Below are 15,025 nucleotides of genomic sequence, written 5' to 3'. Positions count from 1 at the left end.
TTTTACCGATCTGTCCTCTGAAAACTCACTGTGTCACAGCCTGGAGGAAATCCTCTATGTGGAGGTACAATACATATCCACTAATTCAAAGTTTGGGCTCGTCTGATGCTCATGTTGGAGGGTCGTTGGTAATATAACATCTCTACCTGTCACTCCTGGTCCTGCCCCCGCCTGACCAACGGAGGCTTCCTATTGGCTGCTCACCGCCTGTCCGTCAAGCAGCGGCCGCTCTGATTGGCTGCTGCTACCTGAACCGATGTCTTGCTATATGATGTCACTGCAGCAGACTTGCACCACACGTTGTAATGATGTTTGATTCCTATTCAGTATTTAACTTGATTAATTTGGCTTTAAACCTCTCAATTTCCCTTAAATCGCGTAACAGTGTGCGTTTAAAAAGTTTAACTTATTTTCAGTGTTCCGGAAAGGTAGTAAAACATAACCAAGTACCAACATATTAACAATTTATTGGATAAAAACAGTTTGCAGTCCGCTGTCAGTGTATTTGAAGCTAATCAAGGACCAAACTGCCTTTAAGTGCAAAATATTGAATTAGAAGAAAAAAAATTACATTTTCATCTTTTCAAAAGCACGTTACACTAAGTGAACCTGGGAAATGAAGTGGACTACATAATTTTTATTTCATGAGATAAGCTCATAATTTTATGTAGATGAGATTATTTCATTATTAGCCTTAGGAGCCACACGTCTATTATGTTCTGTATTAGATAATATACATGTTACATGTACAATATTGTATGCTATGGCATCACTGTAGTATTTCTGTAGCAGCCGTTTTAATATTTTCTATTTTTAATATCATTAAAAGACAAAGTATTCCGTCTATTTCTAACACTGACCAGTTTGTTACATGTTTAATGTATTTTCTGTTGTGTTAATGAAGCCACCCATCACACAGAGCTGTTTTCTTTAGTGTGAACGATCCACGTCATTACTTTATGGAGCCTGTTTCTCCTCCCTCATGTTAAAGCTATTTGTTGACGTATGATAACCTGCTTCAAAGTTTAACACAGACCCCCAATACATCCTCCTTCATACATCCATCCGTTTATTAAAACAAAACATTAAATAAACATATTTACATGCAATCAAAATACGTGACTCATCAAAATACACAAAGTGAAGCTGTGACGGATGTCGGTGAGCCTCATGTACAAAATGAGGCGTCTTTGGAGAGGCCGACTTTGCTCTTTGTCCAGAGTTATTGCGGTCAAGTGAGAGTCAGTAAGAAGAACGCGCACTGGGGATCTTTGGCAGCTGTGGCTTCTGCAGCGGTCCGTCAGCCGTAGGCGTATTTGTCTGTTATGCTTTTATCATTTGGAGTCATCTGTCCACTCAGCTTCATTAAAAGCTTCACAATAAGGCCAGCCTGTTAGGAAAAAAGGGGAGTAATCTTATAATCTTATATTGATATTTTTATATATTTCATGCATAGATCTTACATTTATGATTCTTCTGATGTATGCTGGTACTAAACACTGAATCTCTTTGTAAATGTACAATGACAATAAGATTAAGAAGACAATAAGATTTAACTTGACAAAGTGAGTATTATCAAGTTTCAAGCAGCCAATTCTTACCAATTGGTTTTATTCTTAGTTCTGGAGCAGTTACCTGTTTTGTGTGCACAATGAAGTTCATTTTATTGTCCCCGCTGTGTATCTGGAAGTACTGGTCAGCGTGTCCAAGCTGCCACATGAATGTGCCATACTCTAAACTGATGAGGAGGACCTGGGAGTGCAGAGATGTAACAAATGATCACACACAAGACATCCCCCCTAAAGTTCAATTAAAATGAAAAATAAGCAAAGACAAAAAGCATTCACAGGCTATGTGGTTCTTCAAAACAAACAAGCCAAGTTCTGGGGTTTATATTGCTCATATTGTGTATAATAACTATTAAGATCCCTTTATCTTTAGCCCTTAAATAGCTTTATTATTGGAAAACTAGCTTTATTATTGGAAAAATATATTCAGCATCAGCATATTTAAACTCTTAATTGATGCAATACCATGTTTAAATTAAATGACAAACAAAACTGTCCACACAGCTTATGCAGCAGCTTTAATCATCTCATGAACTTCTACGTTTTCCTACAACGCTCACACAAGACTGTCCACATGATTTCTTTATTCATTTGGATATATGACGGTGAGAAGTGACTGAATTCTTCCTCCATGCTTTCATCTATTGGAGGTGGTGTGGTGAGCCGCTGAAGTTTAAAACGTAGAATAAAGCATGGCGATACCTTAGTCTCCATATTCATGAGGTGCAGTCCCTTCGTGTTGACCCCCACATAAACGCGGATGACTTTGTGGTTGCTGGCGCTGGCCTTGGTGTACACCTGGCCGGTGAAGAAGGCCGCTCCGTAGGTGGGGATGTCCCAGCAGTTCTGCAGGAAGAGTCGCTGCAGGTGGTGCATCTCTTTACTCACCCCCTCACTGGTGCTCAGGGCCTGTCAGAGGGGCAGAGAAAGGCTGGTCAGTTAAACCAGCAGTGGGACTTCATTTAAAGACAGGGAGGAATTTTTATATAATGAAAACTTTGATCGTACTTTGTATTCATGCAGAATCCTGTTGGTCCAGTGATAAGCTTTGCTTTTCACCTTGGATATCGGCACAATTGATTTTAGGTTTTCCTCACTGTAGAAAACAGAAATTAAGGTTGACATATCACTGACAAAAGCTAACAAATAAGAGGTCAGTGCAAAATGTATTTAGGCGTTAATATGATTTGAAACAGAGTTTTACTTGAGGAATCCTTGCTTGTGCTTCTTGCTCTCGTAGCTGCCGTAGATGATCTGCAGGAGGAGGCTGGCCAGTGTGATCAGCTTGCTGTCCGGAGCAGGAAAAAAGCCTTTCAGGAGGCAGTGACGGGCCTCGTCGAACAGAATGAGGATGGCCAGAGGATCGTCCACCTGGAGCCAAACAGTAAGCAGCAGAGTGAGGACCGACAGCTGACATGTGTCACTACATCACCATCCCACATTTCCAGTCAATCAAACTGTCTGTGATTAACAAGCGGCTTCTTCTACGCCACAAAGTGAGCTACCTTCTTCTCAATTTCCAGAGGCAGCCGGACGTCCCTGCGTAGGAACAGCTGGGGAGTTTCCCTTTGAGGATCCAGCACCGTCAGGTCTGTCACAATCTCCGTCCAGATCCGTAGGTGCTGCAGGGGCTTGTGGTACGGCTTCAGCTGCAGGTCTGACACACAAAAACCACTGATGTCACTACAAATGTCTCTCTCTGAAGCTGACTCAGCAGGTCATGGATTTGTTGGTCAGATCATAGAGATCTCAGCACGACTTATGAGAGAACTCACGGAGGTTCTCGGAGCAGATCCAAATGGTAAAATACTGCTGGGTGTCCTGTGAAAGACGCATGCCTTCCATGATCTGCTGCACCGTCGTGTTGTTGCCGTGCTTCAGCTCCACAGAGCGATACGAGCCGTCCATGCGGTAGATACGCACCTTCTCATACTGAGGAACACACAAACATACCATTTTCAAAGAAAAGCAAGTGAAACAGCTTAGTCCTTTGTACAATAAAATACAGTTAATGTAGCGCTTGATGCTGGCTGTCCGTGAGACAGAATATTCTGGTTCCTTTTTGTTTTGTTTCTTCTTTTCTCTGGCTTGTTTAGTTTCGTTTGAACCACAAAAAAAGTCTGACTTAATGCGTAGAGAAGCATATACTTAAGGGGCTTGGGTGTTTATAGACATAGTGATAACAAAACCTCATCTTCATAATGAACGGTGCCAGAAAAAGGCTCTCATGACTATGAATAATATAAACAAATGCACGCAATGTCATAACATCTCTGAATTTAATGATTTCATAAGTGTTCAGTGTCATGTTTGCCTTACAAACACAGTGATGGGTGTCCGACGTGTGACTCACAGGTTTGCTGTTGGCTTGCTGCAGAAGCTTCACTGTCTCCTCCCATTCATTCTGTTTCTTCTCCTCACAGACCTGAAGAGGCGATCTCTTCTGCTGGTCCTCTATGTGCTGTTGGCGGGTAAGTCAATAATCAACATTTACTGGTTATTGTCTCCCACTGTAACTGTATTGTGGGATGTGATACAGTGCACCATAATACATAAATACACTAAATGTCTAAATTAGCAACATAAAGCACCACACAAGTTTACAAAATTAGTTGTAGAATTCTGGTCCATTGTAATTAACAATGGAGCTGTAAACACATAATTGATGTGCACAGTATCAATACTGGCTAAAAGCCTCTCATTTTAGATATTTATGCTTTCTGCATGCACATGCATTTAGATATGATTTAAGCAAATTAATAGTTTTTCTGTAACTCTACAATAAATATAATGTGATATACTGACACACAACTTTCCTAAAAGTAGTGCATGTAGTTGACAAGTTTAATTGCCACTAATAATTCGTCCATTGCAGCTTTGGGGATAAAGACGAGGAGGACAGCCAAGTTTTAAGACCACACTGATGTCACATGTCATACCCGGTCGATTTCGGGGTGCTGCAGCAGGAGTTGCACTATCTCCGCGTGGCCTCCTTGGGCTGCAAAGTGCAGCGGGGAGCTGAGCTGGCCGTTCAGCAAGTTTGGATTACAGTTACCTTTCTCCAGTAACCGCTTGGTCGCCTCGAATTTACCGTGCCTGGATGGAACCAAACCAAACGTAACCATGACGCATCGTTTACAAGATAAACCAAAACAAAGAGAATACGAAGGACTTTCTGGCACTCACCAGCAGGCGTAGTGAATGGGGGCCCAGTGGTCGCTGTCCAGCTGCTTGACTGAGAAACCGCTGTCCAGAAGCTTACAGAGCAGCTCTGTGTCCCCTTCACAAGCACTGCGGTGGAGGGGGAAGTCGTCCACCCACTGACGATCCCTGCAGACCAGTTTGTTAATACAGTTTCCATTTTAGATTCATGATGTAAAGTGGAAAGAGGAATAAGTAAAGCAGAGGGGAGTCGTGAAAAGGTTGTAAAGGACATGACCAAACCTGCGACACAGAGGGATGCATCCCAGAAAGAGGAGAAAGGAGGCACAGGCATTAATAACAATGTGGTTTCTTGTAAGAATAACCCCTCACTTGTCTTCTGTCACACAGTTCGGACCGTGTTGCCACTTCTCCCTCTTAGGGATCTGGATCTTGGAGTAGTCGGGCGCTCCGAGCCCAAAGTACGGGTTGATGATAACTTTGTCCACCTGCAAACCAATTGAGCAGGAAAGACAAAGGGAGGGTGATTCAGGTCCCAGAGCAAAGAGGATCACATTGTCCAAGCTTATATCACCAACTAAAGACTAAAGTGCTCATTCCCTATCCGTTTTCTATCATTTACTTGTGCTTAAACATGCCGGCTCACCCGGTTGGTGTACTGCAGATCAGAGCCATAAAGCGGGTTGAGGATGCACATGTCCGCCTTCTCCAGTGACATCATCTTGCTCTTGATCTCCAAAGCCGTGTACCCCATGTGCAGACCCTCGTCGCTCAGTTTGCCCTCGCAGCCGTAGGCCGGGTTGCTGACGTTGGTCTTCACCCGCTCGACGGGCGCTGGTCTGAACAGAGCGGGGATGGCGTGGGGCACCGTGTGCTGCTCTGCTAACCATCTGCGGAGGTCAAAGAGGAAACGTTGAAGCTCAGTTTCCCCTAAAGCTTCATCAAGCAAGACCGTGTTTTCAAATATATCCTTACTTGTCTAAAGCCAGAAGCATCCTGGAGGTGATGGAGCAGAAGTGAGCGCTGGTCTCACTGCACACCCGCATGATGTCCTGGAAGCAGTAGAAGCTCGGGCTCCCGGCGCTGTAGACAGGCTTGCTGTTGTCTGTTCAGAATTACTTTTTAATATGCAGCACGTACAGCTGAAACTATCATTTAACAATATCTGAGGCATGATTTTATTAAGACTCACCTTTAACACTGACTGGCACAACAAAAAGCGAGGCCTCTTTCCCTTCATTGTCTCCATCAAGGGGGAATTTCTTCATATGCACCACACGCTTTCCTGAAACCCCACATTGTGTTTACATCATTAATTCCCAGTCTTAGCTGTCATCCATTAGACATGTGCAGCCTGTGATAAGGCGTCATGAGTAGACTGCTCCCTCACAAATGTCCCACACTCACCTATGAAGCCTTGGTTATTGGATATCGGTCTGATTGTTTCATCAACATAATCCAATATGGATTTGGATTTGTCTCCTCCTGCTTGGATCTTTGTCGCCAGGAGGACTTTCTTTCTTTTCTTCTCCTTCCCCTCCAAAGGCACTTCAATCAGCAGGATCTTTAGAGGAAACATGGAAACTGAGTTAAAGAATACTGGGCTGGACAGGCGGGTCTGTTGTCAGTCTCAGCACACTTACCTCATAGGCTTTGGCTCGGTACTCCTTTGAGCTCAGGCTGACTTGACTCTTTGGGCGAATGACAGCAACGAACACATCCTCGAGGCTGTCCTCGTTGCCCATACTGCTGACTCGTTCTCAGTCCCGACAGAATATTCTACACAAGGGCCAGATGCTGTGGAGAGGCATCCCTGAGACAGACGACCACAGGGGGAGTGAATGTTATCACGACTGCTGAGATGAGTCATTTCAAGCTGAGAAGTTCTGACAAAATCACAATAACTTTCCTCATTAACACCAGTAATGTGATCATACTTTGTGAGGGAGTCTTTACTGATGAACAATTTTTGGTATCTTCTGACATTATCCACAAATATTTGTCTATTAATCGAGACAATAATCTGCATATTAGTATGTAGTTCATGGCAGCCCTGATCTAAGTTGTTGCTGAGTTTTGACCAAATAGGTAACGTCTCATTTACCTCAGATGATTCAAACTTTATTTCATTGTTACATTTATAAACCAGACCAGACAACATTTAAGATCCATATGATTAGAACATATTACAAATATAATATGTTATATTTATGACTTTTCATGTTAAACTCAACTGTGATAGTTTATATTGTAAACCTGTGCTGCTTTATGACTGTGATTACAAGACATCACGGAAACTTTTACTATACCTTAGAAACGCATATAAATAACAATAATGATAATAACAACAATAATATTAGTAATAATAAAATAGTATAGAACAGGCTTCTGGTTTCAAATGAAATTGAATTCTTTAAAGACACACTAGTGTTATACAGGAAGTAAAACATTGCTCTGGAGTCTGTGTGTCAGACATTAAGAAGTTTCCTCTCAGTTCAGAGATAAACTTGTTGAGTTCAGAGGGGGGTCCCGCCCCGGAAACCAAACTCTCTGCTGTCTCCAGACAGTTATTACTCACATTAGACCATATATTATAGATTATATTTTAGACTACACCCAGTTAAGATGGGTCCAACCAGTGTTGAAACATCCTCTTGTCTGCAACAAGCACAACTTTTAAAACCGACCCAGCAGCTGTAGCCGGGATGCTACACTCATCATCACCGCTTTTTCCGCCCGTCGAGCAGCTGAAACTTACCGAGAGCGACGTGACTGTTCCTCAAACAGACCTGACGTAGCTTTTCTCCGCTCTCGGGGACTTTCTCTCTGGTAAAAGTGACGGTCGGCCGGCTCCAGGTGGACTTCCAGGGCAGATATGTGTGTAGGGGTGGTAGCAGGCCTGTGAGCCGGAGCCATAGACTGCTCAGGTCCGCACTGACAAACAGAGGAATCGCATTACGTTTCACGGCAGCAGCTCCGGTGGGACAACAGAGGACTCTGGCGGTGAGGGGGACTCAGTGCTGCAGCATGACACACTGTCACACTGCAAGTGTTTGTGTGAATACACTGGTGTCAAATCCCATAAAACAATTTTGTGAAAAGGAAGTTCTAGTTTATAATTACATATATTAATTATAATTAAAAAAAGAAAATTAATAATATATCCCCCTGTCAGTACATTTGAAGCTCACTAATGAACACCTTATAGCTTGTATTTTTAATCTGTAAAAGAGCTAAAGCGTAAAAATAAAATAGAATACAGTTTTAAGATGGTGGACTGTTTCTCAGCTCTGAGTCGTTGCCAGGCAACCAGTTGACAAACCAGGAAGTTCGTGCTCCCTGACAAGAAATACGGGCAAGTGTCGTTTTTCTGGTCGTGTTTTATAGGTTCAATAAACGAGATGTAACTTTTTAAATGATGAACCTCTTTTTGTTTCCGTTGAACACAGCCTGGCTAATTGTTTCCCCCTGTTTGCAGTCTTTATGCTAAACTAAGCTAATCTACTGCCGGCTGTACTTAGCTGCCAGACATGACCGTTTTGGACTAAAGTGTATTTTTTAAATACATTTTCTAATTTTTTCATCTTTTGTAGACTTACACAAGCAGTTCTTAGTGACTCATGTTCCTTTTTTGTTCAGGAATTTATTTTATCATGATGAGTTTAATAACATTTGGCCTTTTAACCCACCTTTGAGATTAGTCTGTGGTGCACAAACTGATTTGCTCAGCAGAATCATTAGAATTTCCTCACATATTGTAGAAAGTATGTCCTTTTAGCAGGCATCTTTCTCCCTGGTGTAATATAACCTTTTTTTTTAGTTTTTAAGTTTTTATGAGTTCAAGGTTAATGCTTACCTTGTATTGTGAAAGCAGTTTTTGTTTCATTTCTGTGTGTTTCTTGTGTGTTTGTGTGTGTTGATGGATGCAAAGTCAGAGCTAACTAGTCAACTAGTACAACATGGCTTTTAATGTTTTTAAACAGGTGGTTTTAGTCTGAATGTAATGGATTTCACAAAAACACAACATGCTCGACTAATAATGTGTACATTTTAATTGAAGAGATTGTACAAAACTTCAGCAAATTTTAACATGTAACACAAACAAGCTGAAACACATAATATGTTGATGTATGAATATAAGGAGTTCAAGTGCATAAATGAAAACATGACTTTGGTTTTATTCATATATTATATCATAATTTGTATTTTATCATTGGTCCGCAGCTGGAACACTTTGCCACCGGTATTGTTTCCACCAAACCCAGACGGCGTCCTCTCTCTGCTGATCTATGTTCAGGACGGTTTGTCTTTGCACTGACTGAGCACCTCCTGCATCTTCTTCTGGATCTCCACCACCCTCTTGGCCCACTTGGCCCGCACCTCATCTTCGTCGTCCTCTGTAACAGCAGTGTAGGCCATGAGGGCGATGAGGCCCATGTGGAACAGGTGGGTGATGTGTGAACAACGGCGCTCCATGATCTCACGGTCTCCACCACAGTTGTCCAAGTACACCTTCAGCAGGGTTCTTCCAAACAGCAAATTGGTACCCATCACACCACGGTAGTACACATCCAGGCTCATGTCACTTTTGTCGTTTTCATAAACCTTCTCAAAGGTCTCCATGTAGTGCTTGGTGCGGTCTGGATCCTTCTTCACATGCGCCACCATGGTGTTGAAGGCGGCGTACTGGTGCTTGATGTACTCCTCGTACCTGCCGTAGGTTTCGTTCACCTCATCAATGCGGATCTGCCTCAGGCATTGTTGGTTCTTTTGGGAGATGCTCTCCAGTTTAGTGTGGATCTGCTGGAAGTCCTTGTCTAGAGCGTGGCTCTCCTCGTCAGTCAGGCCCTTGCGAGCCACCCCAACCAGGGAGGAGACTATGCCAAAGATGGGGTCGATGGAGGAGGCAAAGGAGGATACCTTCTCCACGCAGCACAGCACTTTGGCTGCAGTTTTCTTGATCTGTGCTGCATCAGCCATCACTGCTGCTTTACTTCTCTCACGTTAAGGTCCACACGACGTGTGTCTAGAGAGATAAAAAAACAAAAAAGCCCCACATATTCTTAAAACTGAATCTGCCTTCTTGTAAATGAATGTTAGCCTAAGAGCTTTGACTAAAGGATTCACAGTCACAGAGGAACTCAAATGGTGCTTGTTCTTACATTACTCTAAATATTAAGCTCGCGGGTTGCTGCCACTGCAGCCCACATGTCACCAGCTGCTGCACACACGCCATATTGTAGAAGGTGTCCTCTTACACTCTAATATTACTGGCAACAGGTTGCAATGAGGGCTTGTGTTGTCTGCTGTTATGCACAGAGCTTCAACATGTGGGGCCAAGGAAAAAAACTAGGGCTGAAAGTAATGAATATTTTCAGTACCTTACTATTGTTTTCTCAATTAATCAGATTAACAAATCCGAAGAAAATGCTCATCACAATTTCCCAAAGCCTTGGTTTGCATATTAAATTTGCTTATTCTGTCCAAACTGTCTGAATCCCAAAGATATTTAGCTTAATATAAAAGACAACTAAGAAATGTACACACTTCATTATTAATTTAACCAATTAATGTTTGACTTTGTAGCTTTAAAAAAAAACAACTTAATTGTCTACTAATTTTTTTGACAGTCTAATCAAACTAATTGCTGTAGCTGAAGAGGAAACTTGTTTTTGTTCTTCCACAAAGTAGGTAAGTAATTAAGTACTGTGATTTGGGACATCATTTTATAACATATTGTTTATAATAAAGCAGTTTAATGCAGAGTCACAGGTGACAAATTAGTCCATACTATACTAGATATTACTAAACCACTAGTAATATCTACTAGTAGTTTATGAGACCACAGACCAAAATCCAACTGTAATGCATCTTTCTCATAGTTTTGGCATTATTCATCCATCTCAAAGCTGTTCTTCTGGAAAAATAACTCCAGGACAACAGTGGGTGTGTCTTCATAGCAACACCAAAAAGACTGGAGATTAACAATTGGTTATTGGTCTTGACCTTTCATTGATCATCTTTAACAATTCAAATAACCTCCAGCAGCTATTTAGCACCATTAACTTCAACTCAGGATATGTTACTATGATTGCTTCTAGCCTGTTTCTCTCATTTCCTGATCCTCCACTGCACACACTCATGAATCAACCATCTGTCACATTCATTTCATCTGTCCCAGCTGACTCAGCTACCACACAGAGGTTAAACATCCTTCAGAACAAAGATTACAGAGCACTGAGATGACAGATCTTTACTCACCAGAGAAAAAACTGCTGATATCTCTCTGTCTACTGAGGCTGTCTGACTTTGCTTTCCACCATTTTCCTCCTTATTCAAATTAGGACAGCCCCTTCCTGCCAAATAAGGGAGTAAACACGAGGAAGTGACTCATACATGCCCTGTGCTGATTGGATGAGGGGAGTTCCTCCAGATGTACTGCAGCCACAGTCTCCAAACACAGGCTGTGAATGACCATGTATCCTTTTTTAATGTGTTGATCAGATATGTAATTCTTTAGAACCAGGAAACAGCTGATAGCTGATCACTATCAGCATTCTGTCGATACTGGCAAAACTGATGTGAACTGATAAACACACATTCCATCATTTTGACTGATGGTCTATTAGAGCAAAAGGTTTTGGAATAGAAAAAGAGATACATTTTGTTGGAGGTGTTCACAGCATGAAAAATGTCCTTAATTTAGAAAATGTCTTCATTTCTCTCCAGATAGTGTCACAGAAAGGTTTTCCTAGTGATTGTATAGAAATGTATCAGCATTTGTTGGTATGTCATACGAAGGAGCCTAACATGTTAATCACATACATTCTTTGAAACTAAAATGTCAATAATTACAACGACCACAATGATGCAATATGCAAATGTAAAAAGGACATTAACCCTCCTGTTGTCCTCGGGTCAAAATGACCCGCCACTGTGTTAAAAACCAAAAAAAATTCCCCTAAACGATATTTTTTCAACTTGAAATTTGATGACTTTTCCTAGATTGACCCCAACATTAGAAAAAGTGAATTGTTGCCTTTATTCACATTTCCATGTAAGCTGTACAAAAAAAGGTACAAAGATCGTCTTCGGGTCAAAATGACCCGACAGTCAAATTAAGTTGAAATCACAGTCACAGAGTTAGTTACACACCACAGAATGTGAGAAGGTTTTAGTTCTGTCTCAGATCAATCAGTAGCAGACATAAACAAGACAAGACAGGTGGTCTTCTTGCAGACTGCACTGCCTTTGATCTGACCCAAATGTAAAAATATCGCCCCTTTGTCTGTGGATTCCCAGAGGCTATAAAGGTGCTGCAGATGACTGTACCCCGAATTATCTCTGTGCTGAAGCCATGAGTGCGCGTCATAACGTCGAACAGGCTCTAGAGCTGATTTTTTCAGATGTCCAGCAAGACAACTGTGATTCAGAAGAGGTAGTGGAGGATGTATCAGAAGAAGAAGATGGGGAGGAATACCCTATAATACCCATAATCTTAGCAGGTGTATACAGTCATGTGACTGCAGCTAGTCTATGGGATGCAGAGAGTGGAAGGCCAATTTTCTGAGCCACAATGCCACTCAAACTCTTTCACACCTACTCAAGACTGCTACGATTTGATAACTGGGAGTCAAGACAACAAGAAACAATAATACAATTGACAGTGTCATAGCAACGAGTGGTGTCTTGAATAAATGCAATCTTTCTGCCAGATGAAGAGGGAAAACTCAGGTATTCACACAATTTGTGGTGAATGACAAGTTGTTTCTTCAAGCAAAATAAGATTTGGTGTTTCAAATTCAATTAAGTTGCTTATATTGGGGGTTTAACGAAGATGGGTCATTTTGACCCGGAGGACACGGGGTGTATACAGAATATGAGGACAACAGGAGGGTTAAGTGTAACAAACAATATATTATGTTTTCATAGGCATTGTTTCTGTGAAAGAAGACAGATCACAAATAAGTAAGTGCCTGAAAGCTGGTGGTGACTTCATACCTCCAGCAGTAATGTTAATGCCAAGAAAAGAAAGATAGTATAGAAAAATCATGTAAAAAGGCAGAATAAACTCCCAGCTACATGGTGTATGGATGCGTCCAGCGTTCAGGGTCATAGCCTGAAATACTGAGAACATGAGATCAAATTCCTCCCACACACACACCCCAAAAGAGATCTTTTTTATTTTCCACCAAACCAGTAGGACTTTCTTGCTCTGTTTGTCCATGTTGCCCTGCAACTTCTCCTGGATGTACTCCACCCTCTTGGCCCACTTCTTCCGAATTTCACCCTCGTCATCCTTGTTAACAGCTATGTAGACTATAACTCTGACAAGACAAGTTCATTTATTCAGCACATTTCATATGCAAAGCGGATTTGAAGTGCTTTACTTCATTTTTAAATGCTTTTTCATTAAAAGCGTCTAACATTAAAGCCAGGCTTTCAAAGTATAGCACTTTAATGCCATCTGGTGGTACAATAAAGAATTACACTGCAGCTCACAGCATTACATGCTCCTGCACCTAAACTTCTCCTCCTCCTCCTCCTCCTCCTCCTCAGCTTCCTCCACATCAAGACCCCTGGTATTAAAATACCATGTTATGACAACTTTGCTAGAGGCTTTTAGAACAAATAATAATCAACAACAATCGAATGAATTCATATCAAATAAAAATAACAGAATTGTTGATATAGTTATTGACAGCAGGGATAGTGGATAGTTTAACATTAGCATATTTTTCCTTTTGACTAACTGCGTAATGCGTTGAAATGTTGAATGTTTTCATTGTTGTGGTAAAAGTTAAAGAAAGTGCTCTTAGTCTGCAGCATTCGTCTAGCTTCACCTGGCCTGATTAGAATTTCTATTCTGTGCACTCTGGGTACTTAATCTGTATCAACAGCTAACCAAATATTATTCAGTGAAGGACAAGTCTGTTATGTAATATTTGTCTTCCCACGTGGTGATATGAGACAAAACAAGAAAACATCTGCAGAGTTTTCCATGTACTACACACACACACACACACACACACACACTCTCCCTGACCTCTCAGACCTGAGGACAGGACAAGCTGTGAATCATTTGGAAAAATATGACTTTCAAGCATATTTTCCATAATGATGTCACTCATTCAGAAACCTGATGAGACTTTGTGTTCTCTCGCATTTTTTTCCAGTGTGGTAGGTTTTTGGCACGTTTCGCTCTGTGTGGATCAGTGAGGTCAGCTTAGGGACCTACTCTGGCATTAGTGTTATTGAAACAAACACATACATTTACATTTGTATAATATGACAGCTGCTACTAGCGGATTCTCTTTTTTGTCACCCATCTTTCTGCTGCTATAACAACAATGAATCAATTGTGTTTTAATAACAGATTTGGGCATATTAGGTGCTCCATTAAAACCTTTAAAAATAATAAGTTCTTGTTAGTTCAACAAATGTTTGATGTAGCAAATAATAAAACTGCAGAAAATACTTAAAACTACAAACATCAGGACTTTTTGGTAGTTTCTGCTTTTGTGTTATTTTAATGTATCAAACATTTGCTGCAGTGGAAATAATTACTGTACCATCATAGTGGCCCATTATGTTTTTGCAGCTCATTTCATCAAATAATGTTTGAAGAGGTTTGCCTGCAGTTGGTTTAGTACATTGCCATGGTTCCCATTAGTGCCCACTGGATTTTATTATGAGAATAATATTTATAGAGATTTTATAGCTTTATAGAGAATAACTGGAGCACAGTGACCAGCTGGCAGCTTCTAGTTTGGAAGAAGACAGCAGCTGTGTCTTTGTCCGAATGAAATGCAAGTTGATCACTGTGACCTAGTTTCACACCTTTCTAAGTTTTATGTTCTCTGTCTCAGCAGATGCCCAGTGGATTACAATTTTTTTTTTAAAAAAACCCATACAAACTACTGGACCAATTTGTGTTCAGACATAATTTTAGGAACAACATCTTGTTTGTGTTGTATGTTTTTTTTTGTGAATATGTGGATGTAAAGTGTTCTTTATAGCCAAACCAAATGAATCTGTTTGTGAACTTCAGGACTTACTAAAGTAACATCATAACAGGGAGGAAAAGAGCTTAGCTAACGACAAAATATAATACCCCCATCCTCCTTGTTGGGCATGTGATAATCTTAGTGTTGAGTGTCTCTATTTCAGTGCTCTCACTGATAAGAAACCCTGCGGAAAAACATTCACCTGTATTTGATGCACATAGAAAGGAAATGAATGCTGTTTGTTTCTGAGTGATTGTAAAGTTATTCTACTGATCAGATTTCAATTTT

General features: G+C 41.0%; 2 protein-coding genes across 2 annotated transcripts; both read right to left on the bottom strand.

Annotated features, from left to right (window-relative positions):
* Nucleotides 1-1,048: 1,048 nt before the first annotated feature.
* Nucleotides 1,049-7,686, bottom strand: krit1 (KRIT1 ankyrin repeat containing). Its single transcript, XM_070846199.1, has 17 exons — nucleotides 7,489-7,686; nucleotides 6,374-6,543; nucleotides 6,138-6,294; nucleotides 5,923-6,015; nucleotides 5,706-5,835; nucleotides 5,377-5,620; nucleotides 5,103-5,218; nucleotides 4,755-4,898; nucleotides 4,508-4,664; nucleotides 3,922-4,029; nucleotides 3,344-3,500; nucleotides 3,074-3,225; nucleotides 2,773-2,939; nucleotides 2,577-2,664; nucleotides 2,271-2,477; nucleotides 1,636-1,752; nucleotides 1,049-1,390 (listed from the first exon to the last, which is right to left on the bottom strand). The coding sequence occupies exons 2-17, from the start codon at nucleotides 6,473-6,475 to the stop codon at nucleotides 1,301-1,303; spliced, it is 2,229 nt and encodes a 742-aa protein (XP_070702300.1). The 5' UTR covers nucleotides 6,476-6,543; nucleotides 7,489-7,686; the 3' UTR covers nucleotides 1,049-1,300.
* A 989-nt stretch (nucleotides 7,687-8,675) lies between these two features.
* On the bottom strand, nucleotides 8,676-11,059 carry rpz2 (rapunzel 2). Its single transcript, XM_070846699.1, has 2 exons — nucleotides 10,992-11,059; nucleotides 8,676-9,756 (listed from the first exon to the last, which is right to left on the bottom strand). The coding sequence occupies exon 2, from the start codon at nucleotides 9,708-9,710 to the stop codon at nucleotides 9,024-9,026; it is 687 nt and encodes a 228-aa protein (XP_070702800.1). The 5' UTR covers nucleotides 9,711-9,756; nucleotides 10,992-11,059; the 3' UTR covers nucleotides 8,676-9,023.
* Nucleotides 11,060-15,025: the final 3,966 nt, after the last annotated feature.

The sequence above is a fragment of the Pempheris klunzingeri genome, chromosome 16, assembly GCF_042242105.1.
Source record: "Pempheris klunzingeri isolate RE-2024b chromosome 16, fPemKlu1.hap1, whole genome shotgun sequence".
In the NCBI taxonomy this organism is placed as follows: domain Eukaryota; kingdom Metazoa; phylum Chordata; class Actinopteri; order Acropomatiformes; family Pempheridae; genus Pempheris; species Pempheris klunzingeri.
This window is presented reverse-complemented; position numbering and strand designations above follow the sequence as displayed.